Source organism: Oreochromis aureus, linkage group 15 (assembly GCF_013358895.1).
Source record: "Oreochromis aureus strain Israel breed Guangdong linkage group 15, ZZ_aureus, whole genome shotgun sequence".
Classification (NCBI taxonomy): Eukaryota; Metazoa; Chordata; class Actinopteri; order Cichliformes; family Cichlidae; genus Oreochromis; species Oreochromis aureus.
The window spans coordinates 11,772,621-11,793,722 of NC_052956.1; the positions used below are offsets into that span (position 1 = coordinate 11,772,621).

At 40.7% G+C, this 21,102-nt stretch overlaps 1 protein-coding gene across 6 annotated transcripts in view; it reads right to left on the minus strand.

The window, feature by feature from the left end:
* Positions 1-21,102, minus strand: part of utrn (utrophin) — a 188,549-nt gene that overhangs the window by 55,194 nt on the left and 112,253 nt on the right. For all 6 annotated transcript variants that reach the window (XM_031727646.2, XM_039599114.1, XM_039599113.1 and 3 more), the window contains 6 exons: positions 20,779-20,935; positions 10,830-10,959; positions 7,098-7,366; positions 6,114-6,260; positions 2,857-2,935; positions 1,461-1,521 (listed from right to left, as the gene is read on the minus strand). In XM_031727646.2, the coding sequence (XP_031583506.1) occupies positions 1,461-1,521; positions 2,857-2,935; positions 6,114-6,260; positions 7,098-7,366; positions 10,830-10,959; positions 20,779-20,935 (843 nt within the window). The remainder of the gene's footprint in view (positions 1-1,460; positions 1,522-2,856; positions 2,936-6,113; positions 6,261-7,097; positions 7,367-10,829; positions 10,960-20,778; positions 20,936-21,102) is intronic.

A 21,102-nucleotide genomic window follows, 5' to 3' on the forward strand; every position in this document is an offset into this window, starting at 1 on the left:
ATCTATTCAAGAGGAAGTGCTACTGTTGAACTGAATGCGAAATGTTCAGGTGAAACAGCCTGAATGGTAATTTACAGACAAAAAACCAATCGCGTGAGAAAGAAGTTCTTAATTGGACGACAAAGAAAATGCACAGAAAATACAACGGAAAAACAAATAGCTACTAAGAATCCATGACCAGGCGGTGTTTACCGGAGGTAACGAGAGGTTACAGCTCTGACGCACAAAAGAAAGAACTGAAAAGACCAGATAATAATGAGCCATTTCACAATCAGCTCTCAGCATTTTCAAAATGCAAATCAAAAACATAACATCTATTCCGTCTGCACCATACTGCCCGCATCTGAATCTACCTTGAGAAGAATAAAGGTGTCATAAATGTGCAAACTTCAACTTTTCTACCAAATCTGTTACTTAAAGGCAGAAAAGATCTGTAAAGACTGTTTTCACACATGAAATGAACACAATGTGAGAAGATTCAGATCAGGACATTAAATAAATGTAAATGGTAAATGGACCAGTTCTATATAGAGCTTTTCTATTCCATGTGAGCGCTCAAAGAACTCAGGAGGTAGGAGACTGTCAAAAGTAGCTCCTGATCACTTGAGTGTGAATGCATAGTCTACTTGAGCACTCACAGCACTTTATACAGAATGCCTCGTTCACCCATTCAAACCCCATCATACATTATCACCAGTCAACACCAGTCATTTTCTGCACCTACTATCTAATCGGCTTTAATCAGTAAGGGGTCGAACCACCAACCTTCTGATTTGTGGATGACCTGCTCTACCTGCTGAGCCACAGCCACCCTCTGACATCACTGATGATGTTATTTCTCACAACATGACAGGAGATGTTCCACTTAAGACACAGTGTCACTGCTGAAAGGGTTTAGACAATGATGCTGCCCGAGTAGAGCGTCCAAGAGACATGACACATGGCGCCAGCCTGCTCACTGTCACTTCACCAGACAGTTACCTACACTATTCTCTGATAAGCACAACTGAACATTACACAGACTTAACTTTGGGGAACTGACTGTTTAATTAAAAGGACGAAGTTAATGCATTAAAAAAGGGTCATGCCCTATAAATACTCCCTTAAAAGCCTTAGAGGTCCTTTAGGAGATTACTTTGCAAAGTTGCACAGTCTACACGTGAAATATTCTACTATGGTCATACACCACAAAAGGTCATGTAATAAAATTCAGGTGCTTGAGACTACCAGTGGGCAAAGAAATTCCAAGAATGAAAATTAAAGCAAACTCAAATTTGATTGGAAAAAAGGACATTAAAAAAATCACTCACACACACAATCATTCCATTTCAAATAGGTCACAAATAGCATTTTTTCTACCCTACTACAGCACACAGACAGACAGCACCACACAGACAGACGCATGCATACAGTTTATACAGGCACAGTAAGTGCTATCAAAGCCATTTCTCGCCACTTACTTGATGTAATAAGGAACCTTATTCTGAGAAACTGCACGTTGCCAGGGGAGCTGTACAGATGCTGCAGACAGAGAGAGACAAAGATAAAGAGAGCAGTGAGATGGGGGGAAAGACAAAGTCGGGCAACTAAAATCCAAACGCCATCTTAATAAATGCTGCACAATTCCACCAAGCAGTATAAAAATCCATTTAGTGTTTGGACCTTGACTTGAAATAATTTTTACATCTAACACTTCCATAATAACACAGTCTAGATGTATAAGGAAGACTCTCACAGAGCATGAAATTGGGGGGAAAAAGTAAATGGATATTGTTTTCTTGGCAGAAAATCCGGAGGAGGGAGACAATGGGACATGAAAGGAAAGATTTTTATTTTTTTAAATAGAGGGAGAAAAAACTGGGAGCACAAAACAAGACAAAAAACACAGACAAGCAAGGGAAATGTTAAAAATGACGAGCTGATACAGTGTTAAAACCAGACAAATATAACTCTTGAGATGCTCTCAAAAGCAATAAGCAGCAGAAATGTTGCTTGATTTATCGCCCTCCCACTTTCCCTCCTCCTTGACACAGCTCTACACTCAGATATAGAGATGAAAAGACAGTAAGAGAAAGAGATTAGGCGAGATTGGGAGATATACGAGATGGATAGGGCACGATAAGAACGCACTACTTTATTGATCCCTCAGGGAATATTAAGCTACTAGTGTAATGAGAGCGAATGTGTGATGGAGTAGATAGTGTCATAGTGCCAGGAAGATGAAAGAAGAGACAGAGTGCTGTTTTGTCTGGGTGCAGTCGCCGAGCTCTCGGCAGCGCTTACTTTGTAAACTCGTGTCTGTTGGTGACACAGCATGCCGGCTGAGCCTGCCACCTGCTCTGAATCGCACACCGTCCATTTTGTCTCCGTGTCTGACAGCCAGCAAAGCAAATCAGGTGGAACGGGGAGAACACTAATGGCTGTATGATTATAGAAAATGACGAAAGTCAGAGAGGGAGAGAGGGAGGGAGAGCGCGACAGAGGCGCAGGGAGCCGGAGTCTGGCTGCTCTGTTTAATGTTCACGCTTCTGCATTTGTCTTTTCTCTCCAGCTTTGTCTCCAACTCTCTATGCTCTGCTAATGACCACTCTAAAGAGGGAGGGAGAGGAAGGAGTCAGTGCAGAGCTGTAATTAAGCCTTGCATTATTCAGAAGTGAAGTGGCGCGTCTGCACGCTATGTGTGCACGCGTGCACGCGTCCACTGAGCATCCGTGACGGCGAAGCATATGGCTGAGGATGAAAAGACGGGGCATGGGAGAGAAATTGGGCAATGTGAAACTGTGTAACTGAGTGGAATCAAACCAAGTCACCCCAAATTTCTAATTTCCTTAGAGAAGTAATTGGCTCGGTACTCACTGGAGAGGAAATGTTGGGAGGAGGGGCCAAAGTCTCTGTGGGCTTCCTGAAGGAGCTTCAGTCTGTCATCCACTGCCACCTGTATGATGACCACACGCACACACATAAAGAAGACACAGTCAGCTGTGGGCTGGCAGGCTCTGCTCGTACAGACAGAACTTTACAGTGGCTAGACTTGGCGTCATGGTTGGAAAGAATTCAATTTCAGTGCAATTAAGTTACAAGTGGATTTTCTGTAAGACCCCAACTCAAGAAACTTTATTTCCAATAGAGGTATACATATACACAGTATCATGTCTTGACTGGACTCACAGGCACTTGGTGTGAATTTCAGGACATTTAGCATTGTCTGGAAATTATAAAGCAGCTTCAATTAGCTGAGCACATGTCAAACCCACAAACAGCAGGTAACTGAGTGCTTACATGCACATGTCAGCTAATAAGTACACCGGATGCAGTCAATCACAGTACGGCTGTATGCTCGAACACAATGAGCTCAAAGCCCATAGCAAATCACTGCAGTGACAATTACAGGTAACTGTGGACCAAAATAGACTTGCAGGTCACAAATCCGCCATCTAGTGTAGACACATGGTGCTGGGGCCAGAGGGAAACCCATTATCCAGATTTCATGGAAGTGTGCTTTGATGGTATATATGTGACTGTAATGGGAAACAGAGCATTAATGGAAGGTTGTTTAAAAGTGAAAAATGAAGAGATAAATTCAATGGGGAAACACATAAGAAGCTAAATCAGGCAGCACACAAGAACACCAAGTTTCCTAAATCTCTACTTTTGAGCTAATCCCACAAAAACAACAAATATGTATCACTATGGTGCGATCAGAAACGTGCTCGTGCAAAGATCAGAAAAGTAACATAGCACCAGAATCACACTGTGCCTGTTTGTGTGTTAACATAAAATCTTATATAATTTCAAAATCAATGCTAAAACACTGCTGTTTATTCCATGTTATTATCTCTACTACTACTTAAAATAAAAAAATAAAAAAAACTTGTGTGAGAGGCATTTAAGTTATCAATCACTCAAACTTTTACTCCCGCGCTCCTTTGAGAGCCGTGTATTGACCTCCCAGGCACTGCACCTGTGCCCTGCCGCACATGATTTGCTTTGCTCCATCATTCCGACTAGCTGGATAGTATTGGCAGCCTGTAATACTGAGACTCGCGCATTCACACAGGAGCCTCGGGCATTAAGTCAGCCAGATCACAGAGGGATCCTGGAAATGGGTACAGAAAGACCAGTAGCTCAGTTTCTTTTTTTGGCCACTTAGTGACTATTATCCTCACTCTCCCGCAGCAAGGAAGATGGTAGCTGTCTGGAAATGAAAACCAAACCATCAAACTACACAGCCAGATCTGGCTTATTAGTGAAGCTGAAGCCTTCCTGCAGACTGAAAGAAATGAAAAGACCGGACAACAGAGAGAGACAGAATGAAACTAAGCCCTTCTCTGACTCACAATCTCAATTATGGTCATATTCCAGGCAACAAGACTGTTAGTGGGTATCTGTGCAGTGCACTGGAGAAAAAAAAAAAAAAAAAAAAAAAATCACAGGGCTACAAATTAGCACAGCTAACCAGTTTTGCTTAGCGCGGAAAGGGGGGGGAAACATTTCTTTTCCTGCTTAAATTCCCGAATAATGCAACCACACTGTCTGCCTCAATTATAAAGGAAACTTCAAAAACATTGCACTAGAAAAAAAAAAATCTGCATCTGTCTCATGTCCACAGCTGAGCATCTAACCTGTATTCAGTTCCTCTATGTGACAAAGTGGGTGAGAACACCATTTGTCCATATTCTTAGTTAACATTCTTGCTTTGATTTTAACCATATTTCATATGTAGTCTGCAACAGGCAAACATCTACTATCCCAGGTTTGTTTATGTTTTGCACTATTACAGATTATGTAATATAACATCTTGGTTTAAATCAATTATGACAAGTTTATTAAGTTAACATTTTATTTATTTCAACTGTTAATTGGTGTAGTTTGAACTCACCTTACCTGTGGTCCAGGAACAAAAGGAGGAAATATAGTTTTACTTCCTGTATTTATAGCTTCCTGGTTAATCTGAGGTCACAGGCAGAGACCAGGTGAAGAAGGGGGAGAATCTTTGTAATTTAATAAAGCTGATTTTAGACTGTGTTTATACAGAAATGGATTTATTGGTGCAATATGTATTGATTGCACCGTAGAGATTTTATTGCTAGTAAAGAGTAGCAGTATAGGTTTGAGTATGATAATGTTCATCTTACCTACTGAATTGAATAGTCCAGGGGTGAGTCGACTATTTAAGCAGATGAATGCAGGTGTTCAGGGGGGAAAGGACCAGGTCAGTGTAGCTGTGTGCAGCTTGACCTTAATTTCCATTGATTTAAGTTCAGCTATGTTTATTTGAACTGAGTTAACTATGGAGTTGAACTTCTTCTTATTTATTTATTTTTTTGTAAATATGGTTTGGTCACAAAATGGTGAATAAATCACTCGCTACACTGGACAGCATCTGTCTCCTGCCATTCTTAGCCGCTTAGGTCAAGTCCTACCACACCCTACCACTGCAGATCTCAAGCATCACTGGGCATCAATGCCAAGGACCCTAAATCTAAGAGACATGACAGAAAAGCTACTTTGGCATAGCAATCTAGAGATTAAAAACTGAATAACAGTGCACCTTTAAGTTTAAAAATCCCCAATTAGAATACAAAAATGACTGAAACTTGTCTAAAGGATATCAACACAACTCCAGCGCTCATGCTCAAAACCCACTCCTCTTCTATCTCCTTGTAATGACTTGTTAAGAGACTTTTTCACGACTTCTCCTCGAGGTCTGAGACATGTTCAACTCTGAGAAACACTCGTGACAATCTAGCTGTGACTATCAAGCATGCAGAGAGCCAAGGATGTGACCGGTGCGCTGTGAGAATAGTGACCACTGATGTGTAGTGACAAAGTGTCGCACTGAACACAAAGCTGCGTTCAACTAAAACAAGTAAATAGGGAGAGGGACGGCTCCAAATCCCCTGTGTGTTCGGCTGACAAAGTAAAATTGGCATACAGTGGAAAAACAGCGAGGGAGACACAAAAAACAAAAACAACGAGACAGCGCAGTCTCCTTTGAAGTCATATAGACAATTGTGACAAAATCTAGAGGAAAAAATGCACACACACACACACAAAAAAAAACCCTACTCCTGCTCCAAAATCTGTAGCTGTTTCAGGGGGATTTAAAGTACCTGTAAAAGTTTCCACCTCATGTTGAGCTGGTCCAGCTGTCTCGAGGCTGTGGACGACAGCTGAATGTCCAATGGTGTCAGCTCAGCAGAAAGCTCATTGACAATTCGAACGTCCTGACGCAACGGGGCAATCTCCTCTCTGAAGGCCTGGGAAAAAGATGATAGCGTATTTGTATTATAGTTGTGAGATTAGCCTAAAAAAATATGCTTTAGTCCAAACTGCTGACTGCTGTTTGTTTATCCCTTTCTTGTTTAACCACCTAAATTCGAGAAGAGATTAAGTTTTCAGCTTCAGCTTTAAAATTTGCATTTAAAAAGTCTCCTCCGTGTACTGTCCTACCTGTCTCCCATATTAGAGACAAGTGCTGCTCTGGTTGCAATCTAATCTATTAACAGACCGTTTAATCTAAAGTGGATCGCTAAATGACACGGATATAAAGAAATACGAGTGCCCGGACTGGCTGTACCTCAGGTGATTAAGATCTGAGGTGCAGCAGAGAGAGAAATAAGTGCAACAGCTGAATTTCCTCATGCAGGCTGTGAATCGTGACTTGGCTATTTTCAGTGCCCCTTTGTCCTCCGCTTCTCGACTCTTTCATTTGTTGTTTACAGTTTACAAGAAGATGCTCTCATTTTTCTTGCTTGTTAAATTAAATTTGTTGCTTGTTTCTCGGCCGGTTCTCCTTGGCAAAACGAGACATCCTCAAATATGATGTGTAAACAAACAAGACTATACTGAGTATATCCTCAAATGAAGTAGCACTTTCTTTAAAAAAAACAACAACAAACAAAAAGTAAATAAAGAACCAGGGAAACCATGTGAAACATCAAACAATTCTTTTTTTCTTTTTTTTAAATCAGAATTTTCAAAGATTTTACACAGAAAACAACATTATTTGTTAAACAGAACTCAAACTGAGCATATCTGACAGTATAAGAGGGATGGTTATGGTGCATTAGCAAAAATCTGACCCAATGACTCACCGTGGTTCTATCGATGTGGTCCTGCAGAGAGTCGATCAGCAGATCGCCCACAGGCTGCCAGGTAGCTTTGGCCTCCTCTGCCCGAGTCAGCCGCAGGTCAAGCTGGTCCATGGAGCTCTGCAGCTCTTGGAGTCGCTCCAAGGCTCGCTCCACCTGACTGTGCCAACCGCCCACGTGCCCTTTCAGACGCTCCCACCGCTCCCTCACTTCACCAGATTGCTTTCGGATAGCCCGGGCCAACCCTCGGGCCTTCTCCTCTGGTGTGAGGTCTGAAAGATAAAAAAAGAGAATAAGGGAAATAAAGAAGCACGCCATTTTGTGGAGAAATGCTCATGGCCTTCATTATAATTTCATATTTTGTTCAGTTATTTCTTCACAATATGGTAATGAAAGGCATTTTTTTCCAAGACTACTTCTATAAAATGGAAGAAATGATAGAAATGCATTTGTAATGTGTTCAAATTCTTGCACTGAACCGGATCTTTTCTTTTATTTCACAGTCCTTGACTTCTTTCCAGCGCTGCAAACAGGCTCCCCCACACTGCTACTTACAAAAATACACATGCTCGTGACGTTTCAGTGCTAGAGCTTCCCAAAAACAACCTTTACCATCTTCAGCATTTAATTATTGTTCTCTAAATATGTACTTTTACAATAAAAACACTGAAGGGACCTGTATAAACTTTGATTAAAGTCTCTTCTTTTCTCTTCCTAAGATGATGTGGCAGAAGATTCTGAAGAACTATGAGCCATTTATCTGCAAACTTTACTATAATTATACAGCTGAATAAGCCCTTTGTGATCATTTTTTCTTTTATTGCACATTCCTTCAGTAGTTGCACATCCTTCATGTCTAAGTCTGACCCTTCTATGACTCATCTGCAAACCTTGACACCCATCGACAAATCAAGCTCCAGCACAATATAAACCAGAGCCCTTCGATCCTCTTTCTGACTTTGTACTGCCTGATAGAAAAACTACAGTCTTGTCAGAACTTGTAAGTTGATATGTAGAATTTTCTGACCCTTAGAAGTAATTCTTTTGTCCCTTTGTGTCTCAGGTCTACTAACTTCTTCCTAGTAACAACCTGAACTAATCCAAACTGCACACGCGCCTCTTCTCCAGCACTCTCGCCAGCCTTGACCTGCTCTCTGACACTAACTATTCACTGTTGTCCCTGAGTTCAGCTTTTGAGTCCTCACTTCTTCAGTTAACACTTTGATCCCATACTAGGCAAATGAGCGACACTCAACACGAGGCGAATGGAGGAGCAAAGGAGAACAGAAGGGCAGAAAAATAAAAGAAGGTAGGACGCTGAAGCTTGAACTAAAGTCAGGCTTGATCAAAGAGAAAGACAGAAAAAAATGAGGGAGAGTGAGGGTCTAAGAAATGACAGAAGTCTAAGAAGTCAGAAGGTGAGAGGACATGACGACTGTGGCATATCTGAGGATGCGGTTAGAGAAGAGGGGGGAATAGAAAAAGAGCAGGTATAGGAGAAAACTGCTCCCCAGACAATCATTTTAACTGCAAAAAAGATGAGCAGCTCTCAGGAGTTCTTAGGTCTTATCTCCAGGGTAGTGACTGAATTACCATCTTCACCTGTTGCACCTCTGCAATCTCGCTTTTTCTCATCTTGCTCCCGGCATACAAAAACGCCTGACACTGCAGGAAGCCCCATGTCATTGCTGATACTGATGGTGTCTGTAGTTTATAAAGAAGAATGATGTACACAGGCAAAGTAATATAAGCTCGTTTGATTGTCTTTACAAAGCATTACTATACTAATAAACTCTTGATGCTAGGGCTTCATCACTATCAGAGTGTTACTCTGACAAATTCAATATCCTCTCGTTACACCACAAGCACAGCTTCTGATCTTAAATTAGCTTGTTTTAAAAAAATCTATTTACTGTATACAATGAGATGACGCTTTGATATCTGCATCAAAGATCACAGACAACAAGCCTATCGGTCTGCGCTCTGAAGTCTCGCCACACCCCTACACATTCCCTTGGGTCGGTTTAATTATTTACACAGTAGGGATTTAGTTAGAAGGGAAATATGCTGACCTAACGAAGACTTCCCTGCTGCATCCAAAAAGAGACAGAGAGGGAATACTGAATGAGCTGGTGTATGTGTAAGCCCAGCTTCTTATCTATTTATACTACCTTCAACAGAGGTAACAGCTTGAATGATTTTAACCTCAGAAGTGAGGCAAATAAGACCTTAGAATCTGGTTCTTCAAACTGGCTGAAAAGCAGCCATTCTTGTGATTGATGACAGGTTAAGGTACCTAAAACAAAACCCTTGTGTAGCAGAAAAGAAGTTTCTTGTGGCAGTTCTCTCATTTATATCAGGTTATCACAGCGGATGCATCCATATATTTGATTTAATGCTGCCCTTCCAGACACCCGCACCTCCACCACCAGGTAGGTGCCTCTGTGATCTTTCGCACATTAAGCAAATGTGTTAACCATTACACTACGGAGCTTAAATCCAACTAAAAACCTTTAGCAAATGACTTTGTAGGATGCAAGCCGCAACCTTTTCCAGCTTCTTTTTTTTGTATTCTGGCAGCTCGCTTTAGGGGTCACCACAGCACATCATCTGCAGCCACCTCACCCTCTCTTTTGCATCACATCAACCCTCTGCATGTCCTCCATCACTACCTTCTCTAGAACTTTCTCTGAGGTCTTTCTCCTCCTTACCGCCAGCTCCATATTTTACATCCTTTGTAAAGTGTATGCACTATCCCCCCGTTGCACATATCCAAACCATCTCCCCTAGCCTTTCTTACATTGTCTCCAAAATGCTTAGCTGGCGCTGTCCCACTGACATACTGTGACACTAATCCTGTCCCTCCAGGTCACTCCCAAACATCTTCATCTCTGCCTACCTCCAGCTCCACCTCCTCTCTTTGAGTCAGATCTACCATCTCCAAACCGTACATCATAGAAACTTTCACAACAGTGTTACAAACCTTCCCTTTCAGTGCTGCTACTATCCTTCTGTCACTATGCCTGAAAAATGAAGACAAGGTATAGGTGCCAAAAACGAGTTCTTTCAGGGGCCAAAGGTCCAACTTTACAACAGAAGCAAACATGGAAACCGCTTCAACGAAGAAATGTTTTTTAGCTAATGTATAGCTTCATAGTCACTGTATGGGTGATATTTTCTGATAACTCACCAGCCTAAATTGCATTAAATTTAGTGGTGTGGCAGTGTTAATTGTGGATGGCTTCAAAACAGGGCTTTACAAAACAGTTTTGTCTTTTTAAGTGTTTACAGTCTACAGTTTATTACCACGGGCTGCGTCCAAAATCAATGCATATTTGTTTCCTATATGCTATTATCATACACTCCAATTTTAGAGTGGGAGATTTTGTTTCTACAGGATTCTGGCCATGTAAGAGACAAAAAATGATATGTGAATTACAAAAATAGGCGATTAGTGATTTAAAATCTGTTGAGAACAGACTACACTAACTAGAGACCTTGAACTGTGAGTTTCTAGTTTATCATCAAGTCATTATCTCCAGATACTTACTATACCTAAAAGATAAAACTGCCTAAGCCTCATTATGAGCTCTGATTTTACCACAATTTACTCAGTTAGGAGGTGGAAAAAACTGCATGGCGTGGCTTTAATGGACTCTGTAGTGGTGTGCAATATTTTTAAAGTTTATTTATTCTGTTAGAGATAGATTTTTTTTTTAATGAAAAGGAACAAACCAGTCTTTGGCTGCAGGTTCTTGCGTGGCTCTCCAGGACCCTCAATGGGTTGATCAGCAAGAAACGTCCTCGCCTGGTCCAAAGTGCTGATTACCAAGTGCTCGCGCTCCTTCAGTTCTGACCGTAGCGCCTGTGGGAAAAGCACAGAGCAATGACTTAGAGAGGACTTGACGCATATAAAAATGTTGCTAATATCAACCACCAAATTCTTTGTAACTTTGTTATGATCAATATATTTTAAAAAACAGTTTAATTTGAGTTTAATCTTCATACAGTTCTTGCAGGTCCTAGTTTTTGAAATAACTGAAGACTGAAACAGTGAAGCTATATTTTTTTGTGTGTTTTTACGGTTTTTTAATATAAAATATATCCATTTTCTCTGCAGGTATGTGCATGCTAGACTCATCTCCTCAACCTGTCCCTGCCAGTGAACACCAAGTGAACCTGATGCATATTAAACAGGGTTTTGTACCCAGATTACTGCCCCCCCCCCAGAAATATATATATACTAATGAACCAGTTCTTAAATCAGCTTTGACTTTCATTATATCAAAAGAGGTTCTTGTGATTAAAACACTCACATCAGACCAATGAACAAACACAGATGTTTACGTTCTGCCTATCGGCAAGATAAGCAACACATTCAGTGGCTAATTAGGTGATTGCAGCACAACAAAACAGTTTCCCTGCTCAGTCTTCGCCTATTAAGAAGGAATCAAGAGGTAAGAGAGAGCAAGTGAGAGAGTGGCTATGTAAGGAGTGTCAGCGGTATTGAGAGCTCTGAGAACAGAGCAGCGATTGAAGTGAGAGTACTGGGTCAAACTGGGCTTCTCCTCTGGGTCTGTGTGAAATTAGCTGAGCAAGGCACAGAATAAAGCGAGTCACTGTAACCCTGCAGGAATAATCATTATAGAGCTCGCTAGTAGTACCACACATCCTGCACATCCTCTCACAGCGCCGCTCATATTGAAATAAGCATAGCACACCATAAACACACATACACACGCACACACACTCCAGGCTCTAGTTCATGAAGTTCATGAAGCAATCTGACAAATGCTCTTAACCTTATGTCAAGAATTCTGCCTCAGAGTGCACGGCAGGCGATGGAACTACATAAAGGGGGTGAGAACGGTATGTAACGGCATAATTGTTCTTGTCTGAATATACATGTGACACCCCGAAGGACTTCATTGCCTATCGGAGTGTGTGATTGCTTTGTGAAGAGGCGATGTAGTTGAAGACACTGTGAAGCTGGTTGATTAGCTGGGATGACTCGCTCTGATAAAGTCTCACACTTATCAGACTGATCAAACAGTCGAGTGCAGCAAAAATGAGATGCAAAAGATTGACGACAAGATGCTGGCTTGGGTGCAATCGTATTACCGGCAACATTTGAAGAGAAACTATCCAATCCGTATGTATGAGAACACCCCACCACTCAAGATGCAGTTTACATCCATATACGCCCATACCTGAACTTTCACCTTCTGTGTGACCTTCATTATACTATGTCATCACCATCTAATTTCATCCTTTTAGACATTTGTGTGAAGATTTGCCATAATTAGCCTATAATTTCCTGAGTGACCTTAACCCTCTGACCACTTCTTTCAATTCTATTTCACAGTTCACACTTGCCAACGCTGCTGTTGTGGAAGCATTTAAAAAAAAAAAAAAAAAAAGTCATTTCTGGAAGTAAGTTCTTGTAAAAGTTGGATTTAGACCAATGCAATGACAATTTCACACAGCCTCCTGCAGACAAATGTACTCTCACCCTGAAATGAAGCATCCTGCTGAACACAAATTAGATCATCCCTGCTAATAAATGGTTTGCTTCGTTCCAATGATTTCCTCCCCGTTCACACAGAGGAAGCATAATAGGCAGGTAGCGCAGAGAGGGGACCTTGAGAGACAGAACGTAAATGAGAGGTGATTGAGGAAGAGGGAAAGGGGTGTGAGCAGAGATAAGAAAAAGAGGATGAGGAGCTGAGCAGCGAGGACAACTCCCAGTTGATGCCAACGCCTTTAGTTTTCCATTTATTTCTTTTTGTTTTTGCTCTCAGATGTAGAGTGGTGGTTTAAATTAGGAAACGAAATGAGGGTAAAGAGGCTGTTTATTTTCAAAGTTTGTTGCATGTTACTCAGAGTGACGCCAGTAAAATATTCTGATGTCAGTTGTGTAATGTGTTAATCACAGATAACAGCTCAGGTCCACGAACAGCATCCTGGTGGAAACAAACTGCACCTGGTTGAATAAATCAGGGAAGTCTGATTACAGCCAGATGTAGAAGGAACCATTTGTAGCCATTTGTAGAACTGACTTGTTTATAGATGTGTGAAGTTTGACTTCATGTATTACACTTTTAACATCTCCAAAGATCCATCAGCAATTATTTGCAAGTCTCATAAACCCATATGTTATTCACAATAGAAGACAGAAAACAAATATTTAAACCCAGAAAATTAATAAATATTCACTCATTTTGAATGTGATGGCAGCAACATCGAAGAAAGTTGGAACAGTGCCACTTTTATTCAATTCAACAGTTGCCTCAAGTTGCTTTAAGTTGTAAGGTGGAGAAAATGGAGAAAACTCCAACAGGGTCTGCCAACAGTCTGAGAGCGAAAGTTTTACTGGGGCGATACTGTGAGGTCTTTAAGATAATGAGTAGGTGGGTTTACCACTGTGTAGCACCCGGTGTGACATCTGGGAGATGAATATTGTCCCATTCTTGGCTGATACAGGATTCTAGCTGCTCTACAGTCCTGGGCCTTCTTTGTCTTAGTTTTGCATTTCATGATGTGCCAAATGTTTTCAGTTGGTGAAAGGTCAGGACAGGCAGGCAGGCAGGCAGGCACTGTCCCTTGTGCACAGAGATTTCTCTAAATTCTCTGAATCATTAAATATTAGGCCGTATAGATGACGAGATATTCAAAGTGTTCTTTATTTTATGTTGAACATCATTATTCTGAAATTTGCAGCTTTTTTGCAGATTGCTGAACCTCTGCCGATCTTTACTTCTGAGAAGCTCTGCCTCTCTAAGATGCTCTTTTTACACCCAATCATTTTATTTTGCTGACACTTAACCCAATTAGTTGCAAAATGTTCCTGCATCCATTTCTTTTTAGAACATTTACTTTTCTAGCCTACGGCAACTCCCCGTCCCAACCTTTTTTGAGACATGTTGCAAGTCATCAATTTCAAAATGAACTCACCCCCCACCCTTTTTTTAAATGAAGTAGTAATGATTCACTTTAAACATTCTGCTAAAAATGTGTTTATGATATGTGCACATAATTTTTTCTGGTGTTTTTTTTCATAACTTCTAAGATAACGCCTACCGATTTCTTACTGAATGTTTGATTTTTCTCCTTCTCTAGCTTGACCTTATCTATCATTACTCACACACTCATAATTTCTGAGATACTGTATTCTATTTGCCATGTCTGTTGTGTAATATCACTTCTGTGAAGTGAAGTGCAGTGCTGTGTTATTGCTGCACTGTTTACTTATACTGTGTGTGAGAATAAATTCAAATAGAAGCTGAAAAAAAAAAACCTGTTGATAAAGATCATGTGGCTTAAAAGCTCAAGAACAGCCTGCAGTAAGGCCACTGTGGTCAAAAGTGAACTCTGCGTCTCAGGCATATTTACTATAATAATACCCATATTAATAATCATGTCACACAGGCATAGTTTGAGTAATAAAAAAAATCCCTGTCAGTTACAATAAATGTAATATTATCTTCTAATGTAAACTGGCTCCAAAGAAATGAGCCACAGAAGGCTTTAATATCTGCAACGTGAGCAGCGCCAAGTAATCCTCTTTGTTAGATACAGCCTCGCCGTCTGTTATCCAGCCACTGGGTATCCTTACAGTTCAGGCAGGTGACAGCACAAAACACTTTCACCCAATACTCAACCAAATCTTTTTAGTGAAACCTCAGCACGCGCACATTATCACAGTTTCACACAGGGACACACTTTTCACACTTTTTTGAAAGGCGGATATCAAACACATACGCCGCTTTTAAGTTAACAAAAAAGCTCTTTTTTTTTTTTTCTTTTTCCCCCAAGTAAATCCAAGACAGCCTTTGAGTGATGAGACATAGACATCTATGTCAAAGATAAAACACGACAGGTCTTCTCTTTGCTCTTTTTCAACAATTTTCAGGCTCTGGCACATCAGAATATGAGCTGTGATTTATGGAGACTAGAGAAAGAGGGGACTCTTGTCACTTTCACAATACTTCTGGCATCTACCTTGAAGCTACGAGTGACCGTGACCTTGGCTGTGAGTGTGTGATTATGTCTGTGGGCAAGTGCTTGTGCCCAGGTCTGTGTAAGAGTGTAGTATGTGGCTGTAGCAGCACAGCAGACTCTTATCACTAAGTGCCCTGTGCTGTGGCGCCAATGAGATAACATCACAACACAGCTTCTTTCAGAGCTCTGCCAAACATCCCTCTTCCTGCTCTCAAAACCCTGCTATCTCAGCCTCTCCACAATATTACCGTAGCCCTCATCTTCTAGAAGAAATAAGCCTCCCAAAAGGACTGCTACAATATACCATCTCTCAACATAAGAGAGGCACAAGGCAGGAATTTTCAGGCGCCTTTGCAATAAGGGTTCAATCACACTGCGGGAGAAAGGGGGGAAGTCACAATACAGATGACTTCTTATTTTTCTCTAGCAAAAACTATTTTTAGTTGAGGCCAGAATTTGAACTTGTGTCGTCTGAGCCAAATTAGATTTTACAGTTGCATACAGTTGCACAGTTCATAAAGGAGCCACAGAGTGATTCAACTGAAAAAAAATTTAATTGCTCCTTTGCCCTCCCAACATTCGCTGTTATCTCAGAATAGCTGAAAGCTAGTGATAGCTGGTAGCTGTTTGAAACAAATGCTCCACTTAACTAATGCATCCAACCTTGGCCATTGTTAATTTAGTAACAATAACCACAGGCTGTGAAATGCCTGTGAATGTACAAGAAACCTATTTGTGACAAATTCGCAGTTGCCGAAATATAAATGTTATTTTTTTCCATGTAAAAGATATGTATATTTTGCATTGTTGTGTTAGTGCAACTGCAATAATTTACAAGTTTGAGGTCAAATTAGAACCTTTATGTTTTTTGAATCGTCACTGCATCACTCTTTAGCATAGTTTTGCAGTACTTAATCAGGTTTGCTGTCACCGATAATTATAACTGCTAACCGCAGCATTGTTCATATACTTCTTTGCTTCTTTATGCTATCATAGCCTTTGAAAGGTTTAATGCACACTTACCAGAATAATATTAGCATTAATTTAGAGGATTCATCTCCTAACACGGTCCAAATATTCAGTCTCTTTTTAGTCATCTCTTTTAGTTTTGATTAACTCCCAAACCTCTCTCTTCAGCTCATAAATGCTCGACTATACTAACCATCTATGTAGCAATCTGTCCGCTGTTTGGTGCATTAATAGAAGTGATAATAATTGCTTAAATATGCACTTAAACATTAACTTGTGTTTTTAGACATATCCAACAGTGGATTTTAAATTACACAATTAAGATGAGATTAAAATGCAGACTTTCAGCTTTAATTCAAGGGGGTTTAATAAAGTATTGCGGTTCAATAAAGTATTGCATTAACGGCTAACAGTGCATCATATTCAAAGGCTCAAAAGTAATTAATTGACAAGCAATTTTGTGGCCAGAGTCACAGTCTGTTCCCTTGATGTTTCATGACAAATTAAACCAATAAAAACATCTGTATTTGACTCCAAGTGTATAAGTTGTGTTTTCACCGGATCTCTCAATATGACGTCGGCAGAGATTCTGATGTGAGTGAGGGAAGCGGTCATTAGACCAATAAACCAAAGTAAACCCATAGAGTGATTGCAAACACTATGAGAGTGGCCAAAAATTTGGTACATTTTTAAAATAATGAACACACTGGCCAGCTCAGCAACACCAAAAGTTCTGAAAGACCACATAATAAAACTGAGGTGGATGATCACAGAATTATTTCCATGGTTAAAAAACACAACTTCACATTAAAAACCAAATGACAGGCGAAATGAAAAACTTTGATCATCTAGGTACAATTTAATGTTCTGCTGGATTTTGGCATCTTGATCCACCTAATCACTGCTGCAGACCATGCATATACATGGCACTGCCCTTTGGCTCAAGAGAGACGATAAAGGACCCATGGTGTGGACCTGGTTTCCAATTGCAAATTCCTTTGATTCTAGCTCAATCTGCATCCATGGAATGTGCTGGAACATACCGGATCTAAGGATGCCCCACCCCAGAGTTGACAGGACCCAAAGGATTTGAGGCCAATGTTCCAGTGCCAAATACTGCAGGACAAACCCAGAGGACCCCCAGCAGATAGGGGCTTTTTTTTGCCAGCAGTGCTTTAGACCATCAAGAAACACGTCTAGCAATTTCATTAAACTGCAAGTGTAAATGAAGCAGGCAAAAACAATTTAAAGTTCCTCAGAAAGAGCCAATGGTGAGTTCTAAAAAAGCCCTGCGTCTCCACAGACACCCTGAGGTAAAGTCCAGCACAGCACTTAAATCCATTTCATTCTCCTTTACTACCTGTCCATTCAAGTGTAAATGGTGCTAATCAATCATTCAGGCACAATGATTAAGATGAGTCCTGTGGCAAATTATTAGACTCTCCCCACTTTAGTTTGAGTAATGGTATGCTACTTAAGCATATTTAGAAGATATGGGGAAGGGGGGTTTAACTAAATTTAAACTAAATCGCATATTGCCTGTTGCCTGTATTCATTCTGAAAGATTCGAATGAGCTTTTGAAAGAACCAGATTGAACTCGCCTAACAATGCAGACAAGAAACCAACTGTTGCTGAAAGATAAGAGTCGTTAAAGATGCCCACAAGCCTCTGGTCCCTCGTTCCCACTCCTTGATCTAAAAGCTGCTAATTTAATAGAAGAGACTGATGAGTTTAATCGGCTTGATGCTGACAAAGGCGTTTTTACTGGGTAATTGAATGTGCAATTAATAAACGCTATTATGGCCATTTTAGAAGAGAAAAACACAGACACGGATCAATACACCGAGGAGGGCGGAAGAAGTAACTCAAGTTAGCACAGACAATACCCACTTAGTCGCCTCACGCTTTCAGCACTTCAACAATCAGCTTTTTGAGCTAGATCTGAATGCAGCTGATGTGTTGGAAACCTAAATATTATGAATATAAAAAGATGTACCATGTATACTTTTCCTACCTCCACTAACCTGGATTCACCTTATCTACTGTACATCACATCTTTCTCTTTTCTCCTCATTTAATTTTGCTTCTGTTTGCCACTTCCTGTCTATCCACTTTCTGCTTGGACCACTGCTCTTTCATATTTTTCTTCCTTCCGATTCTTTAATAACGGCAATATCCGTTGCTCTCTGCTGGGCTAAGTGGCTTAGCCTTCATCTTTTATCTCAAAGTCTCCCAAAACAAAAAGAGAATGGAAAAAAACCTCACTCTAAGCCTTCCCTACCTCAGAGACACCAATTTCCATATATTTATATCCATGCACATTCCCCCAATCTCTCCGGCAGAGCAGCTGGTGCATGCATTGCTCACCGACTGTGTCTGCGTATGTATGTGTGAGCACAGGGGACTTGCAAGTGTGTGTCTGTCAGTGTAAGCAAGTAATAGAGCATGACATGTTCAAAGCCCCAGCTTTTTGTTCTGCTCAGCCACCTCCCCTCATCCTTTTTAGGGTCACCAAGACCTCCAGGCCAATCTACTAAGAACACAGAGGAAGTGAGGGAAAAACATACCACAGGGAAAAAATGGTAAGTGAGACTTCCGCACTTTCAACTCGCCAGTTTCATTATTTCCTTTTTTGAGTATTCTCAAAGCCGAATACCTGGAGATGAACAAGGGGAAGCAGAGAGGAGAAAATGTGAAAGAAATAGAGAGGAGGAGTGTAAAGAAAAGAGACAAAAAGGCTAGAGACAGGAACCACAGGGAAGGATGACAGAAAATGAGATAAAAGGGCTGAGAGAGGGTAATGAGAAAAAGGAAAGTAGAAGTGGACATGAAGGTAGATTACACTCTGTGGTTACTGCGTGTGCTCTCAGACTCATTGCTTATATAATGGAGCTCATCTGATCAGCTGGGGTAATGCCTTTCTCTTCTCTCTGTAAGGTGTTCAGCAGACACATGGAGCAAGCCTCATACTCTGATGAACCCATATCAATTAAAATCAGAAACAAGATTCCCATAAAGGGTCCAAGTTTGGACTGTCAACCAGGCAAAGTGTGGAAGAGTGTCTCTCTTTTCCCATAATATATAGTTTTTACATAATCTGCTCTGCTTTCTGAGTAACGACTCTTCATTAAGCCATTAAAAGACTATATTTAGCAGACATTACAGCAGCCAAGAAATTGATCGTGTGCCACTGGAAGAGCCCGCTCTTAGTGTCTGTGGTCGATCAGTTATGTCTTTTTTTTTCTTCTCCATTTTCCTTTAAAAAAGGGAAAGCACTGAGCACATTGCTCTGATGATTTTTTTTCTTTTGAAGTTTGGAATTAGTGCTTTAAGTATTACACACTTTATTATGTGTGTGTGTGTAATTTCTCTTATTTTTTCCCTCTCTTTCATATTTCTTTCTACAAATTATCACAGAAGTGCTTCTCAAAATTGAAACCCCTTTCTGTTCTGTGTGCATGATTGCTTCATTAGCCTCAAACAGTATTATATCTAACAAATTGCCATCTAAAATTACAAAATGACATTTCAAAATGTAGTTTGTCAAACTTCATTGAAAAGTTACACAAACTTAAAAAGCAGATGTAGCAGATCGGAGAAGGCATTCGGATACAAATGCGCTTCACGTATGCTAAGGTGTAGCAACGCACGAGCACTGAGCTCCGTGTGCGCGTGTGGCAGCTGATCTGTCAGCGTGTCTGTGATCCTTGTGTCTGTGACACATGACTGCACACGTGTTTACTCTCAAGGCGTTTTGGGGAACAAAATAATAGTGTGGTGAACGGGATGCCGAGAAACGCATTACGATGTCAAGAGCGGCCGGCAGGCTGGGAGTAAACAGTAGCCACGGGCTGAGTCATTTATCTGAAAGCAATTACACTCCGGTGCAATATCACAATAACCAGTGGTTACAATAAATAATACAGTGGGGAACACTGCTGACAAACGGCAGTGATGGCAAAGGTATGAATGGGTCAGCGCAATAAAGGTATTGACTGCTTGTTAGAAAAACTGATTCTGTATAGTGTAAAAACATCAATAAGTGCAATGATAAAACACGAGAAACGACACTACTCACTGTACAGCAATGATTTCAAAATTGGCCTTTAAAACTCTACCAATGCAGGATTTTGAAACTAGTAAATGTACCATAGCCACATGGCTGCCAGGCTTAACGCTTGATCATCTTCAGCACGGTTATATTTTTAATAACACGTTTGTTTATCTTTATGACAACAACGCATCTTGTGCAATTTAATATCTTTATTCTAGTTAATTAGACATCTGCTCAGGATAAGGAGGGAGAAGTTAGGCTAACATGATATAACATTAGCAAACCTCACGAAATAATGGAAATCCTAACCTTCTGCACCCTAACAGGAGAAAATGATTAGGACAGTGAGGGAGATGTTAGTCAAACACAAGCAAGCCATCTGTGCACACAGAAAGAGAGAGAGGACAACTAATGAGGCATTTGCTTTAAAGAAGGGGAAAAAAAGAGCTTGATAACATGGGGCTGGCTATATCAAGCTGAGAGTATGGTTACAAATGCTTAAAATGTTCAGAAGGAACGTGTTTATTTTAGGGGAAAAAAAAGTTACTTTCTTGAAGCTTCTCTCTGAAAACTTAAAGAAAAAACAATAAGGAAAGGACAAGGTATGGATAAATCTTTCAGAGTGTGGCAGGAACATCGCCTGTGGCAACACTTCATACCGTGCAGTGATTCTGCTGCTGCAGCAGAGTGGGCACATCTCCTCCGATGGGCATCTGCTTCGCCAGCTCCTCATCCTTCATGCAGATCCACCTCCACAGCTCCTCCAAAAGGCCCAGCAGTCGAGACCAGCGCTCAGCACTCACCTCCAGATGTGCTCTGCCAAGATGAAGCATCCACTTAAACTAGTACCACCAGATCCCTGTGACAGCATCCCAGTAAATCCTTTCAAACTGTACTCCTTACTTTACACTTTGTTCTATACATCCGCACATATTATGGTCTCAAATTTGTTATTCTCTAAATTATAGCGTTTAAATCATACA